The 20,932-nt window shown below is 45.5% G+C and overlaps 1 protein-coding gene across 4 annotated transcripts in view; it reads left to right on the top strand.

Annotated features, from left to right (window-relative positions):
• Positions 1-966: 966 nt before the first annotated feature.
• The window catches only part of LOC135373269 (phosphopantothenate--cysteine ligase-like), a 56,302-nt gene continuing 36,336 nt past the window's right edge, over positions 967-20,932 (top strand). The window contains exons 1-3 of one of the 4 annotated variants that reach the window (XM_064606498.1): positions 967-1,438; positions 19,709-19,797; positions 19,896-20,029. In XM_064606498.1, the coding sequence (XP_064462568.1) occupies positions 1,310-1,438; positions 19,709-19,797; positions 19,896-20,029 (352 nt within the window). In that variant the 5' untranslated portion in view covers positions 967-1,309. Of the gene's footprint in view, positions 1,439-19,079; positions 19,310-19,465; positions 19,572-19,708; positions 19,798-19,895; positions 20,030-20,932 lie in introns of those variants that run through there. The other 3 variants (XM_064606496.1, XM_064606499.1, XM_064606500.1) reach the window with 3 other exon arrangements.

Below are 20,932 nucleotides of genomic sequence, written 5' to 3'. Positions count from 1 at the left end.
TGTTTGTCCGCACGCGGTTTTGTGGTTTAGGTAAGCATGGTTTCTGAGATACGGATCGACACGTCTTTTCCTTCTTTCTTTTTTTCTACCGGTATATTGAAACCTTATTGCATGGAAGAAAATTAAACACAAATCCACCAAAAGCACAATGCTGTATAAAAGGCCAATAAAAGATAGAAACGAAATATTACTTAATCCCGCTTGATCTCTTGATACCTTTATTGTGCGGAAGGGTGTTAGCATCAGCTTTTTTTTTAGTTCCGTGTTAGCGCCGCGAAGCAACTGTGGCTATGAGCGGCGCACAGACGTGGACAGATGGAGAGAGGACAGCAGGAAGGAGTGGGAGACAGGGGGGTGCTCAACTGAAAGCGACCCGAACCGTCAGCGGGCTGGTCGCATTCGAATGAACTTTAGCAGTAACCACACTCTTGCCACACATTGATCGTTCAGTGGGATATCACACATCAGCAACACATCAACCATATCTCACTTGTTTTAGTTGACCTTGATCCGCCTTTATCGCTCGCAGCCGCACATGAATACATTATTAGTAGGTCAAAGTTATAGGTAATTGGGTAGTTAACATTATGCAGGGCACCACCTATATGAGTTGATCCGTGCCGGCATGTCATGCTCAGCAATTACTGAATGCAGGTGAAGCACTGTGTTGCACTCATATAAAGCTCTGAAGGCGATCCATAAATTTTGCAGTGACTGAGATCCGCCGTGCTGTACTTTTAATGCGAAATCTACGAAACCGGTAGTGAAAACAATGCAGATGACGGTATTGCGAAGAGTAGTTGAGACGCTTCTCAAGAGACGTTGACGTGACGCGCAACACTGAAGTGGGTGGTATAACAGAGGAACGTTCTGCAAGAACAACCGCTTCCGCGTTGTGCCGTCTCGGGAGCAAAGTCTCAACTCCGCCATTTTGATTGTTTTTACTTCATGATTCGTACGCTTCACATTGAAACGCTGCGCTACGATGCTCAATCATTTCAAGTTTACAAGAATCGAATCGTCTTGACAACTTTAGAATGCGACCCTGCCTCGAGTAATTGCTGAGCACGGCATTTGTGCACTTTATAGGTCGCTACCCTGATAATTCACTGTTGGTGACAGATATCTCCTACAACTTCTGCCAGATAAAGTTCGATGACTGAGTCATCATCATGACGTCGCATGGAATATGAACCTCCGAAGATAAGAAGACACACAAAGGGTGAGGACGATAATCGACGGCTGCTCTCTGTGGACATACCGATAGAAGACTCGCAAACGAAGCTCCTCACTGGGAAGTGGCGTCGCTATGCTGGAAAACGAGAAACAGTTCTTCATCGAGAACAAGCCTTCCTTGGAGTACGAGAAGAACAAGCGACGAATCGACGATTTCTGCCGCGAATATTTGCCTACCGGTCTACGCATCGCATTGGTTACGGTGAGATATTTCCAATGTGATTGTGGGGCACGTGGTCCGTCGATGTGTATACTGTGACAGCGGTAGTTACTTGCCGAATCGGCAAAAAGTCGATCTGCAGGGCAGCGTAGAGGCATTCAAACCGTGCGCGTGGAATGCGGAAGGAAGCTCCCGTCACTGAAACAAATATGGTCGTCGTGTGTCCCAGCGCGTTTACAGCAACACTTGAGGAAGTTTTAATTGAACAAAATTATTTTGTTAGTTTAATGCAAGGATCTTGTTCACTTAACATTCCCCCAGGGTGATTGTTTTCGCGTTCGGAAATGAGACAGAATTTTTTCCAGTGTTATTATTAAGGTTGACGGGAGCTACAATGCTACAGTGTGATGTGTGCGTTTCGTGCGACCGTGTCATACTTTCCGTGAAATGCATCTGCTATAACTTCATGCGTAAGGTATAGCAGTTCTCCCGTATGTAGACTCGAGTTGGAACACGTATACAGGACTCTACAGGATCCCAAGGCACTGACAGACGTACACTGGAGAATTTGTTGGGTGTTTTACACAGACAGCTATGACATGGTCTTATATGTTATTGCCCCAATCTAAGGTGAGAAGCGCCTGAGTTGCGCGTTGAGCCGCCAGTAATTTGTGCTATGATGATTTTTCTCCAGCCAACAGATACTGAGACATTTCTTTCAAAGTTAGAGAACCATAAAATTTGTGAAATTGATCCACATATGGAGGTTGTGGTGTTATCTCATCTCTGGGGGTTTTTCCTCAGACGCTCTAAGGTTTCCGTGAAGTCAAGGACTCATGTCGCATTGGTAGGCAGATAGCTCGGTGGTAACGACAGTAATACGTTCTTACCTGCGAATTGCTGAATTGCAAGCAGGATACGTCCATCAGCGTAAAGTACTTTACTAACTCTTATTTATTTTGAATAGTGCCAATTTATCGCTTACGTTTTAGAGGAGCAGTGCAATTCCCCGCCATGCATTTTTGGCTTCTGATTGCTGCGTACCGAAGATAGCGCTAGAATAGACGACCACAAAGAAGATGGAGACAGGACGAGCGCTTACTTACAAGCCAGGGAAGGGTAACGGTAATGGTAACGGAAACAGAAACGGTGTATTACCGAAATTGGAGATTTCGCGGTCCTCCATTACCGGAAACAGAAACGGAAACGGATTTATCGTCCGGTATTGAATTCGGGTAATGGCTATTCCCGTTGTGCGATGACATTTGAGTGACTTTTCATATTTCGTTTTTGTATTTTGATTACTCCATTCCCTGCAATTCTCTAAATACTACAAACAAAGCGCAATTTTGGATCTCGAGGGTGCATCCGTCGCTTACCTCGTCCCAGTCCTCATAACTCCATGACATCAACACATGACTATACTCCACCATAGCACGAGGGTGACAGCCTACGATTTTTAGGCACTTATTTTGTACTTTTTGTTTCATTTCACCGTGGCCGTGGCAGTATTATTTACTACTGAGAGGGTCCGCTTATAAATGCGACATTGGATGAAGGTTACGCACATCTTGAGTTGCTGGACTCCGAGTGACTGAAGACACGTTCATACATTTCTAATTATTATTTATTATATTTTTTTTTTATCTTGCACGATGTTTGCATCCCAATAACGTAAAATTACTTGTGTACTGTGTACGCGTGACACTGAAGCAGCACTTACACAAAAGAGGATGCTGATAGAGCCGGACGGGCCGTCCTCCCGCAGCTGTGTAACAACCGTTCCATTACCGGAAACAGTAACGGAAACGTAACGGAACCGAAATTGAAAGGCTGGTATGAGAAACGGATAACGGAAACAAAAATATAGCAGTAACGAAAATGGAAACGGTAACCAAAATACGTCCGTTATCCTTCCCTCCTTACAACTAACTTTAATTTTGATTTGTAACAACTAACTTTAATTTGATTGTAGTCACCGGACGAAACCGGTTATACTCTTTTGCTCCTTTGAACCTCTATATCTTCGGCTGAGGCCAATTAAAGTTAGTTGTAAGTAAGCGCTCGTCCTGTCTACATCTTCTTTGTACCGGCACGGCCGGTTATTTGCTCGCTCTGCCGGTTGCCGGTAGGAAGGTGATACCGGCAGCCTTTTGCCGGTATTTGTGGCTCAATATCTTTCATGGGGGCTTTGGCAGGGTTTTCCCTTCAACATTCCACTACAACTTCAAGAAACCTGGAGCGCAGACTCAACTCCGCAGCCACCATTCGTTTTCTTAGTTATTCATTATTATTATTATAAGCGTTCATGCCTGTTTATAGCAATTTCTAACATCAATGGTCCAGCCACACACAGGAACATGTTTCCTCGTATTATCTTGAGCGAGCACGCGCGTTCTTTCTCTCTCTCCCTGTGCTCGTCCACCCCTCACCCACTCTCCTGCGAGTCTTTCCTTCTTTCCCTCTATTCCACCTCCTCTCCCTCGGCCGGTATTTTTCACTACGAAAGGTGGCAACCCTAGCTGCAATGCACCAACTAGCCCAATAACATATACTGATTGCTGCGTGTTGTGACAGCAGTTCGCTTGAGGTTCCTGATGTGCATGTCTTCTCTAAGTACCTTCCACTCCTTCACAGAAGATGTCACTTAGTGGTGTTTGCAGCCCCAATGAAAGGGCCCATCACACTACTCGTGACGTATAGCGCGACACGACCGAAGCGCAGAAGCGCAATGATGGGGAAATACGACGCACTAAGTACTTAGGTACATTTCTGAGTGTTTGTACTAACTTTAAGTACGTTTCAAATTGTGCACTTTGTACCGTATGCTCGACTACTTTTGTTTCGATTGCGATGGATAGAAGAGAGTTTGAGTTTGATTATAGAGTACCGTATATAAAAAACGGGAAGATATTGAATTCGTCACCTGACGGATTCTGCTACTCCCACAAAGATCCCCTCAATGAAAGGAAAAAGAAAAACGAAGAGATAAAAATGGAAAGATAGATACATATAGAAGAAAAAATGTGTTTCGGTACTTATCCATCAAGTACTTAGCTGGGACTCGAGACAAAAATCAGAAAATACCAAAAATATTTATTTTTTAATGGGCACCTTGGAAACAGAAAATTCGTTGTTCACAGACAATTAAGACCGAGTACTTTGCTCTTGTTCTACAGGTAACGTTGGGAACGCGAAGATACATCCAGTAATGACACGGCGATAGACACCATTGATGACTTAGGGTTGATCTGTTCGGTTCACCCAATACATAATTCGTGTTTGTTTTCACATTGTTTCCTATATTGGCAGAACAGAATGAACTTTGAGCTTAAGGAACACCGGTAAATGACGAGACGATACGAAGGGCCCCTCGTGTCGTCTCGTAACTCCCCGGTGTCCCTGAGGCTCAAGGTTTATTTTGCAGTATATTCCTATACGTTCACCAGCCATAGCCGCTGCATCCTTTCAATTCTCTTAATAACCATTCTGTTTCACAATGTGTGATGCTCCTCTAAGTATTACACGATGAAGTTAAGTAAGAGAATGAAAGGCACACATGCTTAGGTTGTTTCTTCTTGTTTTTTACATTTTACCCTTTTTCGAGTATAGCAAAGCCACATAAAAAAATGAAGGTTTGCATTGTGCTTTATTTTCATTATCTCCTTATATTCTTTTTAAATGTGATATCTGAGAAAACAAGAAGTAGTGATCATAAATGTGTTGTCTCTCCTGTGTCCGTTTTATCTGCCATCAACCAACGGCATGGCTGAGCGGGTACCGATAGTTGGTGCATGGTAGCCAAGGTTGTGCTCAAGACTGGGAGGTGGTGGGTTCGAATCCTACCACCGGCTGTGCTGTCTGAGGTTTTTGCGGCAGACCTTCCAGACGACTGTCAGCTCCTGTTCCCCTTAAAGGAGCATTAAAGTGGTACCTAACATGGCCAAAAACTGATGTCATCTTGTAAGGCAGTATGTGAAAAGCATTCCCACAAAATATTTCTGTTCAAAGTTGTTTCACCGCGACGCAATTCATTTGCAAAATCGCTGCCGCGGTAACAGGTCGGAGCGCACCAACTGCAGAAAATATCTACTCTAGTGTGACGTGTGTGTGGTAGAGAGCCCCCTCATTCGTTGGTAGGAAACACCGTTTGCTGCGAACATTGCGAGCTGTTTCTTGTTGACTTCTATTCGTGATATGATTTATATCACGTTTTCTGAAAATCAAAGCATATATGCAGACTGACAAAATAAGATTGCGATCACAAGACTAATATCCGTGGCTTCTGTGCAATGACAAAACTCACAGTAGCAGAATGCAAGCAATGACCGTGCGCTATTGTGGCGCCACCTGTTAGCCACTGAACCAACTGTGCGGTGAAAACTGTCAGACAGCCTGCACACTGTCGGGAAGCACTGGAGTATCGCTGTACAACACACAATTAGATTCGTGCTGCACCACTCATTCTTCCCGTGGTGTCAGCGGTCCCAAAAAATCGAGGTCGTGTCGTCGACAGCTTTCAAATCCTCCGTTTCGGACATCACGCAGCCGCAGAACGCCTGGCGTCTTCGAAGCGGTAGCAGCCGCTCCGGCCTGCGCGGTGTTGCTTACCTCGATCATGTGATCCCAGGTCCAATGAGGAGCGTCCCTACCACTCACGTCACATAGTGACGCGCGTGGCGGCGCTCATCACGTGTCTATCGTGAAGGCGAAGGAGGGTGTTTCGCACACGATTCAGGGGGCTATTGCAGGAGGCTCAATTTCGCTACGGTTGCACTAAAATGGAAAAACTGTTTTCGGGCGCCTAACATTCCATGCCAACCAAAAACAGAAACAAAGTTGTGTGCCTCTAGACTGTACCTTTAGGCCGACGCATGATGCCGATGCCGACATGAGGCCGATACTTGATGCGTACTTTACATGAAGCGCATATGCAGTGTAGCTAATGTGGCCAGGTATACTTGTCACTTTACATTAAGTATACTTTTGCCCATCACTGCCGCAGTAGCAGGTGATTTGCTTCAGTGACCAATGGGAGCTTACGGCTGCTCCCCAAGCGTGCCTAATGACATCACACGAGGGGATCAGGCCATGTCAGTGGTCTGGCCATTTTTGTAAATTTGATTGCGCAGCGACAACTTCTCGCTCATCCTGTAGTCCAAGAAATAAAAGTACAATTTCGTGCTCTTGGGGGTAGAAGTAGAAACACGACTATGCCTTTTCGTGTATAGAACTCTAGGGGTAGATATGCGCAGGTAAAACACAACAATAAGAGTTGAACATTTATGCTGCCTGGGCACACAGTATATAAGTACAACCGTTATCCGGAGTTGAGACATTCGGAAAACTCGTTATCCGGACAACATTACCGGGAACAAACCTGCTACCATTGGATTTTGTCTCGGTTATCCGTAATTCGTTATCCGTATCCGGACAGCAAGTACGGGGACCAATCTTCCAAGCCCTATATCTTATTCTGATTCGCTTTCTCGGAAAAGTGTCGACGTCCTCTGTTCCAGGCTGCTGTGTTCGCATTGTTCCGAAAAAGGGTGGCATCTCACCGGGGCATTCTGTACTGTTTGACTCCCCTTTTGGTGTGTGCAGGCACACGGTAGAGTTGGTAGACGATAAGCGGAAGAGGTGCCCTGTATCCACTGGGCGCAACGACATCAATAAAGTGATGATGCCATGAGATCATGCCTGGTGCAAGAAATCCACATGTGAACGTCAGTGTCCAGGCCGTCCGAAAGCATCGCCTGTATTTTGGCCTATGCCAAATGCATTTGCGAAAAGATAAAAACATGTGCGCTGGACCACTTTTCTAAGACATCACCCTTTTTTGAACAGCAGGGTGAGGTAGCGGGTGCCGTAGCTGTGACAAAAATTCTGTCACACGAGTGCAGCTCACTTGGCGTGAATTTTCTCCTTGTTTCCTTTTCTGGGGCTATAAAGAGCTCTCCCAATTTTTTCTGGTTTCACCCCCGAGTGGTTGAGTTATCTGAAAATTCGTGATCCAGACGAAGACTCCCGAGGTGTCCGGATAATCTATATTCATTTATTCTCTCGGTTCCATTGTGAATCTCTACCTGCTGTACTCCACAAAATAGAAAAGAAACATGTACCGCGCACTCTGAGGTGGGATACGTTGTGTTTCTTTTTTTTTTTTTCTTTTTTTAACTGTTTTGTAACACATCTGTGCATTCCATTTTAGGCCCACAAACTGAAGAAAATTGCGAGTCTATAACAAACGCATTGACAGTTTATTTAACGCTCTCATTATCATGTTTAAGCTGAATATGACTACTTTTACGTGGGTTTTCTATGAACAAACATTAACAAAATTAGATAATCTAGCAGCCGAAAAGTGACAGTGGCCTTCGGTGGAATACACCATATATTCATTGTGCAGAACGCTGCCAGGGTTGCGGAGGTTGTTGCCAGGACCTCCAGCAGCCAGGGCACTTCCACGCTTATATCTTCCAAGCGTATGCAGTAAATCTGGCAGTGTCAAAAATGCTCTCCCGGTATGGGAGAAGATAGGTACCTTTAACGCTTTGCGTTCTGCGTTGAAGCAAGCACATGAGCTTCAAAAGCTCGAAATGCATTAAATCAACAAAAATGAACTTGTTAGAGCTGCTTCATTCGAGGCATTAATAAGGACAACGGATCCCCGGTAAGCCTCTGTCAATCATAATATAGTTAGCGTTCTTGAGGGAAGCCAATGGCAGCTGCGCTGCGAGAAAGCCACCTGCAAAGATCAATTAAATGCTTAGTGTCACTGTATCATGCCCAAAACGAAACTGTGTCGATGAGATGATAACTGCAAGGATATATAGCAAAATAATTATTGACTCCAGCCATGATTCAACATCCAGCAGCACGCTCCACAAATAAGTAATCACTAACGTCCAGTGAATGCAGTGGCAAAATATGCCAAGAACTCAGGATAGCAACTTGGAACACCATATCAAACAAGAAGCGCACAGCCAGACGTTCTGCGGTCGTTTTGCACGTTTTGAGTTTTCAATTACGTATTCTGTGGCATTAAAAGGATGAGTGCCTACAAAGATGTACTGGTGCCGTTCTGTTCGTTAGCATGATCCCCTTCAGAACAGAGAAATAGTTGTATGTCGTAAACTTACCAAGGGGCCGATGAATGTCTCTCCGCACTGCCTTCCATGACCCCTCCGAGAATAAAATCAACACATGCAGTGTAATTTCTATCCATAAATCAGGGCCTCGCCCGATAAACAGTCTCTCTCATGCATGTTTTGGAACATAACTTGTAAACCAAACAAACAACTTTATTTGGAGATGATGAATGCGGAGTTTCATCGCCAGGGGCATACTCTACCCCATTGCTGGTGGTGATGCAGGGAATGAAATAATGAGCCTCTTCACAATAAAGATCGAAGTCCTATGGTACCCATAAAGGTGAAGAGAGCTTTGAGGGCACAGCGTTGGTGGGCTGGATGTGGCCAGGGACCAAGCAGAGAGGGGGCGAGAGTACAGCTCGTTAAGGGACCCGAAGGGTACGTTTCGGGAAGGTTGGTATAGTGTGGGCAATGGAGAAGAATATGCTCTAGATCTTCTACAGCACCGCAGTGACTGCATTGGGGGGAGTCAACTTGCCTCGAACGGTAACGCCACCGCGCTGTAAAAGCCACATCGAGGCGCATTCGATGAACTAATGCGCCATCTTGGCGAGAGGTATGTCGAGGCGTGCGGAAAGCGAGCGCTGGATGAACTCTGCTCAGCATGGCGGGGGGGAGAATGTCAGCGGTCCATTGGCGGGGAGCCATGCACATGAGTCACAAGGCGTCGAAGTACGGAACGACGATCTCCTCTCAGCAGCGCTATACGCGTCCGTCTCCGAGACAAGAGAGCTGCTTCCGCGGCGCTGTCGGCCTGTTCGTTCCCTTCGACACCTCAATGGGCTGGAACCCATTGGAGAACAAGCCTGTGTCCTGCTTCGTTGACAAGGTTGTAAGCCATTAACACATCCATTACCAGCGGTGCGGATGAGCCTCGGATGCCAGAATTTTCAATTGCTTGCAGCGCAGATGTAGAGTCAGTGAACACGACCCATTCCCGCAGGCTGAAATCAACTATGTGCTGCAGAAAGAAAAGTATGGCATAGAGTTACGCAGCTGTGGATGAGGTTTGATGCGAAAGGCGACGTCCTCGCACTACGCCTTCAGACGAGACGACGAATGCCGAGGCGGACTTGCCATTTCAAAATACGCCATCGGTGTATGCTGCGTGGCAGAGGTAGAAAGCTTCGCGTCTGCCAGAGCATAAAAACGGGCTCAAAGAACTTGAGGGGGAACCTGATCTCTTCGTTCCTGGAGGTCCGGAAGACGTACGAAGGTGGGTGGCAGAGACAGAGACCAGGGGACTACTGGCTGTGTGACTTCCTTAGCTATGAATCCAGTGAGAGCCTGGCGTGTCCTCTGTGCTACGCGATGGAAATCGCTTTCAGGACGGTATCGAATTTTCCTGAGGAGTGAGTGACGGGGAATGTGCGCACGCAAATGTAGAAAGTGTCGAGTCGTTTTACGCTCACGGAGAACCTCCACCGGGAGTTCACCAGCTTCAGCCATTACTTACCGTGTTTCAACTATTCTTGGAGCGCCAAGGCAGCGACGAAGGCTTCTGGCAAACAGTGTCCGAAGGGTATTTAATGATGTTGTGGAAATCCTGTGCAAGATTGGAAGGCTGTAAAGCACAGTCGCCCTCACCAAAGCCGCGTGAAGGGCTAGAAGGGAGCGCTGATCACAGCCCCATCCTAAGCCTTGTAAACTAACACTTGTAAACAAGAATTGTATAGATCATATGAACAAGCATTCGTTATGTAATCGAGCACAACACGGTTGACGTAAATGATTTCTTGTGTCACGGAGCTGATTGACATACTACGATTTTCTCTAGATCATGTATTTTTAGACTTTCGAAGGACACTTGACCACCGTGCCCTCCTGTTTACTAATTGAAAAGTTGTATGCTTATAACATCAACTAAACGCAAGGGGATGTAGGGCATGTTGGTCATGTCTGTTTATGTGTTTCCTGTCGCGTTCTGTACCATGATCAATTAAATGTTTGTTTCTTTGGAACCGTACTTATCCTACTTTAAGACGTCAGTTGTTGCTACTATAGGACGCTAGCTATAGGATGTTGCTCGGTTAATGTCACATCCAGTTAATGTCACAGGGGTTGGTCTTGGGACAGCTCTTACTTATGATCTATATTAAAGATATCACTGATGGTGTTTTATCTCAAATGCGATTATTTGCAGACAATCGCGTATACAGGGAAATAGCAGGAGTCGAGGTCACTCAAATAATACAGCACGAGGATTAGCGAATTTGCTTCTTTTTTGTTGTGTCCCATGTTGTTGTGTCATAGCGCAGGTTGTCGGTGCTGCATTGGTCAGCTCTCCATACGTTCTCAGCACTAAAAGGTCGGTTGTCAAGTTTAGCAAGGGCGGTCTTCAGTGTTCGCCGACCGGAGTCGAAGCGTCGTTAGGTGGCCAGCACGAGCTCCGTCTTCTCCGCAAGTTGAACAGTTCGGCGATCCAACGACACCTATCTTACGAAGGAATACTGCTCCGTAAAGGATGTTGAGTCCAGGAAAAGGTAGCGGAATATTTTTCGTTTCCGTTACCACCTCCGTTACTGGCCCTTATTTGTTTCTGTTTCAGTTTCGGTTACCACCATTGTTGCTTTCGTTTCCGTTACGTTTCCGTTTCGGTTTTCGGTACCGCCTCACCTCCAGCATTTTGTTTTCCTTCTTTCTTTTCTTTCCTTTTTTTTTAAAAAGGACCACTGAGACCGTGACAAAACTTAATCCCTCTACGTTCTGAAGTATATTTTGAGGACTCCAGGGATACATGCACACAAGAGACAACGTTTATTCAAAATACACATATACACTCTAAAGCAGAACTTCACCGCATAGCACGCTGTGCGTCAACCACTGTCAAGAATGATAGGATTATCGCTTCTGATTCGAAGAGACAGGGGGGCGTACGCCTTTTTTGTGGCAATTTGCATATATCCAAATTGCTACAAAAAGGCGTACGCTCACCTCTCTCTTCCAATCAGAAGCGATAATTCTATCATTCTTGACAGTGGTTGGCGCACAACGTGCTATGCTGTGAAGTTCTGTTTCTAGAGTGTAGGTACGTGATTTCTCTGAACAGCTAATATGAACATGGTTTAATTTCAGGAATGTTACTCACGCTTGCAACTTCCAGGTCACCATAAGCGTATAAGAACTATGCTTCTTCTATTTACTCTATACTACTTACTTATATGCTCCAGTTTGATAGTTCATTTTAGTTTTAGTTCTTCAGTTAATTTTAGTTTGCTTCATTGAGGTTTATTTCATAAATTTATCTACATGATATGGTGAAGAATTGCAATAATTCGGGTCCTGTGGTACCCGAATTATTACCGTAAATTAGTGTCGTTTCCGTTTCTGTTTCAGGTATTCTAACTGTGCGATATCCGTTTCCGTTTCTGTTACCGTTACCAGCTATATTTCCGGTATGATACCGTTTCCGTTTCTGTTACCTTTCCCTGGTTGAGTCGCAGGCGATGGATAACCGACTCAAACGGCCTTTGTATCTTCCATGGGAAGCAAGTGAGGTCGATTCGCGCGAGGAACTAGTGATTCATGACGTTGCCTGTCGCCTACGTAGGGAGGCGAACAAGTACTTTGCGTAACATTGCGTCAAGTAGATTTTATAAGTAGTTATGTTATGGTGAGCAATTGAGTAGCCTGGTTTCCACTGATACCGCCGTGCCCTGGGACTGGGATCCTGGGACTGGGGCGAGTGAGAACATTTACACAGAAGAAGAATTAATACAAAGTTGGTTACGAATGACACACTATCAAAGGTGTTCCAGTACAATCACTTTTTCACGCAGGACAACAACTGGCAATTGCAGGGGCGGGGGATATGTTTATTAAGAAAAAAAAAGAATGGAAAGGTCAGCAAGACGGAGGTCGGCTTGCTATTCCAAAAAGAAAAGGAAAAGAAAAAAAAACGAAGGAAAGGGAAATAAGAATATGAAGAGAAAAAGAAGAAAAGGAAAGGAAAGAAAAACACAAAACTAAAACTGAAAAATCACACACACGGTCACACAATCAGAAGGCGTGACAATGGCCGGTTGCGAAGCATCCAAAGCACTAGGGTTTTCTGCGCCGCAATACTGAACAATTTCCGTTAGCTATTAAAGAATGATTATATAAAACTCAGCTCTCGAGTACGCATGCACGGTTGGGGCCCTCCGACTGAGCGCGACCAGAAAAAAAATTGAGAAAATACAATTTAGCCGCTCGCTTTGTCGTAGGGGTAGAAGGGAGGGGACTCAGCACAACGTGCACAAAAAAAAAAAAAAAAAAGAAGAAGAAGAAGAAAGAGCTCCAGTGGGATCTTTTAGAAAACCAGCCGAGGAATCTGAGCTTCAATTTTTTTTCACAATATTTTTCACTGACTGGGATCGAAAGGGACAACTATCTATTGCCACTATTATACATCGAAGCGTGTGGATCATGAAGTCAAAGTGCGCGGTCTCCCTATCATTTTTTTCTTTTTTTGTCAACCTCAACATGAATAAAGTACCAGGATAACATGATGGATAGATGTCATGCCAGGATAACGGTCTTAAAACATCTCTCTTTTGCGTTTTTTTTTTTCAAAAATGATTGCCGATTGGAACAATCTGCGTTCCAATATTGCCAGCATTGTGTGCAATAATTTTTTTTCCAGATCGATCTAATGTTTTGCAAAATGTTTGTCCTATTACATTGTTATTGTTGTTGCATTGTTACTGTAGCTTGTCATTGAGTATTATAGAATAATTGCAGACCGTTTTCTTTTTTCTTTTTTTTAAATATTGAAACCCCCCACCGACCGCGGACCGATGAGAACACACATTTTGGTGACGTGAGCTGTGACGCTTACGCTATACACGAACCCATCCAGGGGAATCGTCCTTGGCACGAATCCACCCGATACATGCTTATATGACTTTTCAAACGATATGAAGCATCGCATCAATTTAAAAAGGGCTACCTGCTTTTTCGCATGACGTATGAGCACGCGGCGCTACGCATTGTCCGCATTCACAACGAAGTCCACTTCCGAGCTCATACCTACTAAACAAAGTAGCTGACGTGACGGCGTCCCGCCTCCTTCAAACTTCTCGTCCTCCCTTTCTCACACACGTGACATATGACGTTTCCCATGATGCGCAGGCCGTGTGGCTCGTGCTACAGCCAGTCTCTCCTAGAAAATGCAGTAGATCGAAAGACTGCCGTTCTACCAGCATGGACAAAAGTTACACCGTTTTTCCCCTCAGAGTGTAGGCATCAGTATGCCCACCCTCTATCATCCGGATAGCGAGTTAGTAGATTCAGTCAAGTGCGGGGATACGTGCGGTTTTTGCACTTCACTCGTTCCCGCAGAAAGTCGTATAAGACTCTGGAGGCTGGTATGTTTTGTTCGACTTCGCTGCCTCAGAAGCAACGTCTTGCTTTCGCGAAGTAGGGGGTATAGGAAAAAGCATCACCGGGAAACGTAGTAATTTAATTTACAGTCGGCACCTTTCGTTCGTTTGCGTTCACATTTCCCGTCATCAAATATGAGCTGCACACTGTGCAGCTGGTCCCTCGAAGATCTGGTTCTGTCGTCTTGTTGGCCTGCATATTCCATATAGTGGTTCACTAGCCTTGTCTGAAGATGTATTGGCTCCACTTTTGCCCACATTTTTTTGAAAAAAAAAAATCTATGAGCTATTATTTGAACGTGGCAGGCACAGTATCTGATTGCAAACATGCATATTCAATAAGTTTGCGCGCGGATGAATTAAATGAAACTCAGTCAACTCAAACTATGCCAGAGGACGCTTCCGAATCGTCGATTCCACGGTGCCAAACGATTTTGTGACCACTGTAGCGTCGCTAACAATCCTAACGGGCTAATAGGGGTACATGGACCTAGTACGTTCGCAAAAAAATCCAGCTATCGACGTACAGCACTGGAAGTTCCAAAGCTGAAGCTGCGCTGAGAACAATTGCGCATTTTGTGCTCATATTTGATTGATGTAGCGTAAGTCTAGCGCTCTCATGCGGACACCGAACACAAACCAAATGCGTAGCAATGGCGTAGCTGGAAGGGATGTTCGGGTGTCCATCCCCCTCTCACGAAATGGTACCGTTTGTAGCGCATGTGTTGAAAGGTAAACGACCCTTCCTGGAATATTTTTTTTTCTGGTAGTGTTTCCGCAATGCCTCCTATATTTCTCTAATGCCGCTTCGTATTCCAGTGTCCCATACCTGCTCCTTATCTCCCGCGGCCCTTTTTTAGCAGCGGTGGCCCTAGTTCCCGAGGGTCACAAGAACTGCCGCCTACTATCACTCCGCCGTTTTTCGAATTGTTTCGAATTGAAGTGTTTCTTACCGCAACGCGAGGCTAAATTCTGCTTGCGGACGGCTACTGCAGCGACTGCAGCCACAACTGCTGCGTGCATATCATGTGGGGGCGCCACCTGACGAAGGCCCCCATACGCTACCGAAGAAGAAATCTGGCACTCTGCCGCAACAAAGAACAAGAGTATGAAATTATAGGGACCGTGCGACACCTAAAGGGGGCGCGCTGCTCCGTCGCGACAGCGCCGCCAGTGGCGGTCTTGGAAGTATCCGACGTGATACCACGCCGCTCGTTCTATGCATTCTCAAGTGGAAGCGTAGCTTGCGTGGCGACCGCCGTAATTAGAAGGGCTAATTTTCGAAGTGCAAGTAAGGGGGAACCTTTCTGGGGCGCGAACGAAGAGAATGGAGACAAACTGCACAGAAGCAACCACCGTATTTATAATGTATCTAACAGTGCGGAAGGAGAACAGCCACTGGCGTCTGTCTGGTCAAAACACCTGTAAGTGATACGTCGAGAGAATGGTTATTGACGCCTCCCAAAATCCTGGCTTGCTAGCGAAGACTATATACGTGTATTTCTCTGACTCCAGCCATTTGTAATATCATGTTGTTGACAGAGTATTGTATTCCTTTCGTCCTCTTTGCACACACATACCTACGTCACTGAAATCTACATCGTGCGTCCGTTTTATCCATACAAATAAACACGTAAGGTCACAACTTATTGTCTGAACTATACTGCAGAACTATACTGCACTGAACTGTAGTGCAGTTTTTCCAGTATCTTCAGATAACGCTAAAGAGATCCTCAAGGAAGAAATTCTATGCTCGGCTGGCGGTAGCCGAGCATAGAATTTCTTCTTTGAGTATCTCCGTAGGCTTACGGCACGACAGCTGTGAAATGGTCGGTGCGTAAATAGTAACCCTTTTGGACAACGTATAACTCCCGTTCTCACTGTGAGACTCGTCAACCAGATTACCGGGTGTAATATCAGCTCTGGGCACTGGCGATGAAACACCTCAATCATTATCTCGAAATAGGTTGCCGTTTGGTCGGTGCTAGAGTCACTAAATAAGCTACGCTTCAGCTGAAGCGTAGCTTATTTAGTGACTCTAGTCGGTACATTTGACGGTGATACAGTATCCAGCGGCGTTTCACCGTCACGAAAGTGGCAACTGTAAATCATTGATCATTTTGCTGGTCCTCATTCAGTTTCAGTTTCATTGAAACTAGAACAAAAGAAATAGAATATATTCGCTCATGTTGTGCACACCTCATGCAATGGACGAACGCGCGTCACAAACGCTATTCGCTGCCAGTCTAGTGCCCTCGGTGGTATTGGAAGCATAGAAATCACGAGAAATGAAACATCTGGTCCCTAATGAAGAGTTCTTTTAGGTGCTGACACAGTTAGCGATGCAACAGTTCCAGTGTGGCAAAAAAAAAAAAAAAAAGAAGACGCCCGCACTTCACATGTAAACAAAGCTACCCGGTGGCTATCACGCAAGGTACTTTCTCCGGAGGCCGCATCGCGGCGCCACCAGTTTGTCGCACAGTCCCTATACAACATGGAGGAAGGAAACACAGGAGCGGCAGTTTCGAACAGGTTTCCGTGGGACCCCTCTGGCGGTCACTCCTGTCAAATCCGCCATTACTTTCTGTCCACCTCGTGATCCTTTCTAAAGTTTCGATTTGGCAACGCTTTGTTGCTCGCACTGCTTACCGTGCTTTTATGCATTTCCAACGTCATTTATTCTTAAAATGTGAGCACCATTGTGGAAACAACGTTATGTTAACGTGTTCTTACCATGGCTGGAGCTGTCGTTCAACAGAAAGCAGCTCTGTCACAAGAATAACGTTCATTCGTAAGTGCGTACTTGCATGATCGGTTGTTTTGTACCTCTGTCTGTGAGAGAGTCATCTTGAATCGTTCGTTTGCAAGCTGGCGCTGTGCTACAGCTGCAGATTCATCTGATTTCCTTCATTGTTGTACAAGTTTGATTACTGGCATGCTTTACCACTTCAGCAACAAACACAAAAGTTGCCCACGTCGTCACACAAACGTCGCTGCCACGAATGATGTTTCTAGTCTTCCGTGCTTGTTTTGCAGACTGTGACCGGTCTTGTAGTAGCAGGGTAAACCAAGAGTAAACCGCCGAACACATACAAATAAAACTGAACGCGCGGCGTTCATCACATAGATTGAGAAGTTACCCGTCAAAAAGAACTCGTTACAAGTTAAGTTACCGTGTGAAAAATGTAACTAAGTTAATAACGAAGTTCTTCAGCCTGAAATGTAACTCGCAGTTGCTGAGTTACTTAAAAAAGAACGAGTTACTTCCAAGTTACTTCGGACACAAAATAGCATTACGCAGGTGCAGCGGAGGTGTGCAACACGCTTAGATCATTTTCGTTTATGTCCAACAATACACCTCTCCGTTTGTAAACAAATGACGTCATAGTGTTCGACAGTACCACAAATTTGATAGGACTGAACTACGCTCGAAGCTAGAGGTGAACAAGGTCGCGCCCGAAAGCCACGATCTTGAGGGGATGACGATATGGTCCCTTAAGACGCGACCCTCGGTCCTGCTTTTCTTTCAATGGGAGGCAGCGAACAAGTGCCCGTTCGTGGAACCCAGCCCTCTACCTCCGATTTGTTTCCGTTTCAGTCTGTTTACCAATGTCATGATGACGTTTCTCTGGTAGAGGTCTATTCGAACCCTTTGCATCTTACTCGATCCCTGTGGGCGCACAATGGTTCAGCTTCATTTCAATGGCAGCGGTTCTTACTTCCTGAATAAAGTACTGTCATTGATTGATTTTATGGCAAAAAATGCCATGAAGGAACCGGAGAGAAAGCAAGAAAATATGTGGACATGAGTGGAAAGCGAGTTAAAGTAACTTGGAACTTAACTTAGGTCACTTTGGCAAAGTTACCTGAAAAAGCAACGAGTTCCTCTGAAAGTTACCACGTCGCAAAAGTACCGAGTTAAGTTACAAGTTATCAAAAAAGGGACTTAGTTACAGTAATGAGTTACCTCGAACTCACAATGCAGGTATCTGCCTTGGCAGCTTGCCTGCGCATGCTCTTGGGGTCACGTGAGCTGTCACATGGTAGACAGGAGCATCCCAGAATGCAATGCGAGGGCCGACACGCCCGTCCCAATGGGAAAAAGCTGGAAGGGCCGCTCCTGTGTTTCCTTCCTCCATGCTATACAACGAATACAAGGCACCACCAGCTCCGCCGCCGTCCCGTATCGGTCAGGGTTCGGAAATACGCTCCCCGGCGATAATAGTGACTAGGATAGTGGCCAAGCCAACAGTAAACCAAGCCACCGAGCCAAGTCAAGCCGACCATACTGGGGAAGCTATGGTGACATGATGACCTAGGGAAGCTCCTGCGATATCTCGTGACTAATAAGTTCTGTGCTGTTGTGTATGTGTTCGTTTTCTCTCTGTATCCTTTATACCTTTCCTTTGATATAGACATTTTCTAAGACTTCGCCTGTGGTGTTTCATCACCTGCCTTGATTCAAAAGGTATTAGGCGAGGCTATACCAACTCGATCCTCTCTTTGGTAGTGTATTTGAGAAAGACGAAACGGTGGTGAAGTCCACCCAGTGATTTATCCAGACCGCCCCTACACCCCCCTCCCAAAATCTGGAGGAGACCCCTAAAATTTTGTGACATTGCGCATTATTTCGTCAAAAGCATGTAAATGCACCCCCTTGCGGAGCCCAACCCCCCAGGATGAAATTCTGGGTAAACCACTGAATCCACCCCCACCCCCCCCATGTAAATAATTCCCAACGCCTCCATAAATCAAACATATTTTTCTGGCTCAAAAATAAGAGTAAACAGACATATATCCTTCAAAATTCGCGTCGACGGTTCTCTCGGCTAGAGCAATGGTTTGTTCTCTCTTTCTTTTCTTTTATTCTGTGATTCAGTGACTTGGAAATAATTGGCAGAAATGGAACAGGGCAAACTCCATTTATTTTTTCACACCTGGACGCTCTGTGTGCTGAGCATGCTGAAGAGTGTGGTGCTTGACACCGTATGAATCCCCAACAACCGGGACGATCTATTTTAAGCGCCCTATGGGGCAGCGACACGCAAAATCAATAGGATGACAGTTCGTCTAAAGTAAACTTGATTTTGAAGTGAGCGGGCTTTCCCCTCCGCGCGAGCTATATCCAAGAAGCAGGAAAGAGATTGTCCTCGTTTCGTAACACGGAGGACCGGCTCGTGGATAAGGTTGTTGCAGAAACAGGTGCTGCTACGAGCGCTGTTTTCCCGTCACAACTGTGAAACATGGAAGACGAGAACGCTACACAGGGCCAAGAAGAGTGGGAAGAGTTTTTCAAGTCTCACCCGCCACCGGATGACTATAAGCTAAAGAAACGTGACATTGAGCAGTTCTGTGCAGCGCGTTTACCTACTCTAACGCGAGTAGCTCTGGTTACTGTAAGTTATTGAAACATCATTTCCACCTGCTGGTCATATCTTGTCTACTTTCAGCATACTAGCTCCTTGTATCTTTTTCTTTTTTTTTCTTGGGGGCGGGGGGAGGGGGTCGACGAGAGGTGGCAGCACGTTTGTTTGTTTCTTGGCGGTCAGTTGCACTTTTTTGCTCGACGGTTTTTGTCTGAAGTGAGAATGCAGTCACCACATGTTGTGTATCAGTTGCCAGCTTTTTTCCCGACCTCTTTTTGCTGACAGGGTTGCGGTATTGTTTCCTCGCTTCGCATGTGGTTTCCGCGCCTGTGCTTGAGCGTTCATTTGCATGCGATTTATTGTGCAGTTCGGATAGTCACATACCTGCCTCGTCCGTGACGTTCGTCCATTTTGTATTTCATTTCACAGTCAGGCGGAACCTCAGTACCGTTGGAGCACAATACAGTGCGGTTTGTTGATAACTTCAGTGCGGGCACACGAGGTTCAGCATCAACGGAGTATCCTTGATCAAACACCAAATGCTTTAAATGTCAGCGCAGTAGTGTTTGACTGCAATACACGGAAACCCACCTTCCTTCCTTATACTTGTTCTCAGATATTTCCTCAAACAAGGCTATGCCGTGATATTTCTTCATCGTTCGAGCAGTTTAAAGCCTTTCCTGAGGCATTTCAAGGACGGGCTTCTTGAGTACCTTGAAATAACAGAAGGAGATGTTCCGCAAATCAAAGGTAAGTGTAGACAATTTCCTCATCTACAGCATCAGTAGAATAGAACGAATCGCAAATAGTGTTGATTGGGAACCCGTCAGCTTTTACTGCAAGAAAGGGGCCACATAGGTGACTGTCCATGGTATTTATGTTAAATAGAATTTGCATAAATTGTCTCAGGATCGCCATATGTTCAGTTGAGCAACAAACACCCCGTCAGTTAGGCGAATTAATTGCCATAGGTGCGCATTCTGTTGATTCGCAAAGAAGGACATTCGCAAACTATTTGTAATGTCACAACGTAAGCTAAGCACTTCAGGCAGTCATAGCATGGGTTACTCAGTGTCGTATGGGGGTTGGTGACTCCCTCGCCGGTGGGGGGCGCCTGGAATCCCCCTCTGGGTAGAGGACCCGGTGATCCCCTCGCCAGATGTACTTCCCAAGTTTCACAATGTGAAACCGAGCAATATTTGTTGACTCCGTCGCCTGGTGGTACCCAAAGTTCCGCACCTCAGTAAAAGTGACGTTATTACCTATGGCAAAATAACCACCGACAATGGCTTGAAAATTGACGTTGCTCACTACATAACATTACCTGAGGTGGGCACACACCCAGTGATACAACGTTATGGGCAATGAATCAAACCAGCTAGCCGTCAACAAACCAACATAATTAGTGCGGCGCAGCATAATCATGATATCTTTGCCCCGGAAAATTGCAACTCAACTCAAGTGTCGTATGCACTCCCTGAATACAATAGGTATAAAGATTGAAGTTGTTACTGAAACCCCGGTACTGTGCTTGCATCAGTAAAGTCTTTCACACCTGGTGTTTGTGCCACATCTGGCATTTTTCCTGCAGGTTTTGGATATGCTGCTGCAGGTTGCAAATTGTGCATACAAATGCAGTTTTAATTGAATCTG

This window comes from Ornithodoros turicata, unplaced genomic scaffold, assembly GCF_037126465.1.
Source record: "Ornithodoros turicata isolate Travis unplaced genomic scaffold, ASM3712646v1 Chromosome23, whole genome shotgun sequence".
NCBI lineage: Eukaryota > Metazoa > Arthropoda > Arachnida > Ixodida > Argasidae > Ornithodoros > Ornithodoros turicata.
Note: the sequence above shows the minus strand (reverse complement) of the source record. Positions and strands in the feature narration are given on the sequence as shown.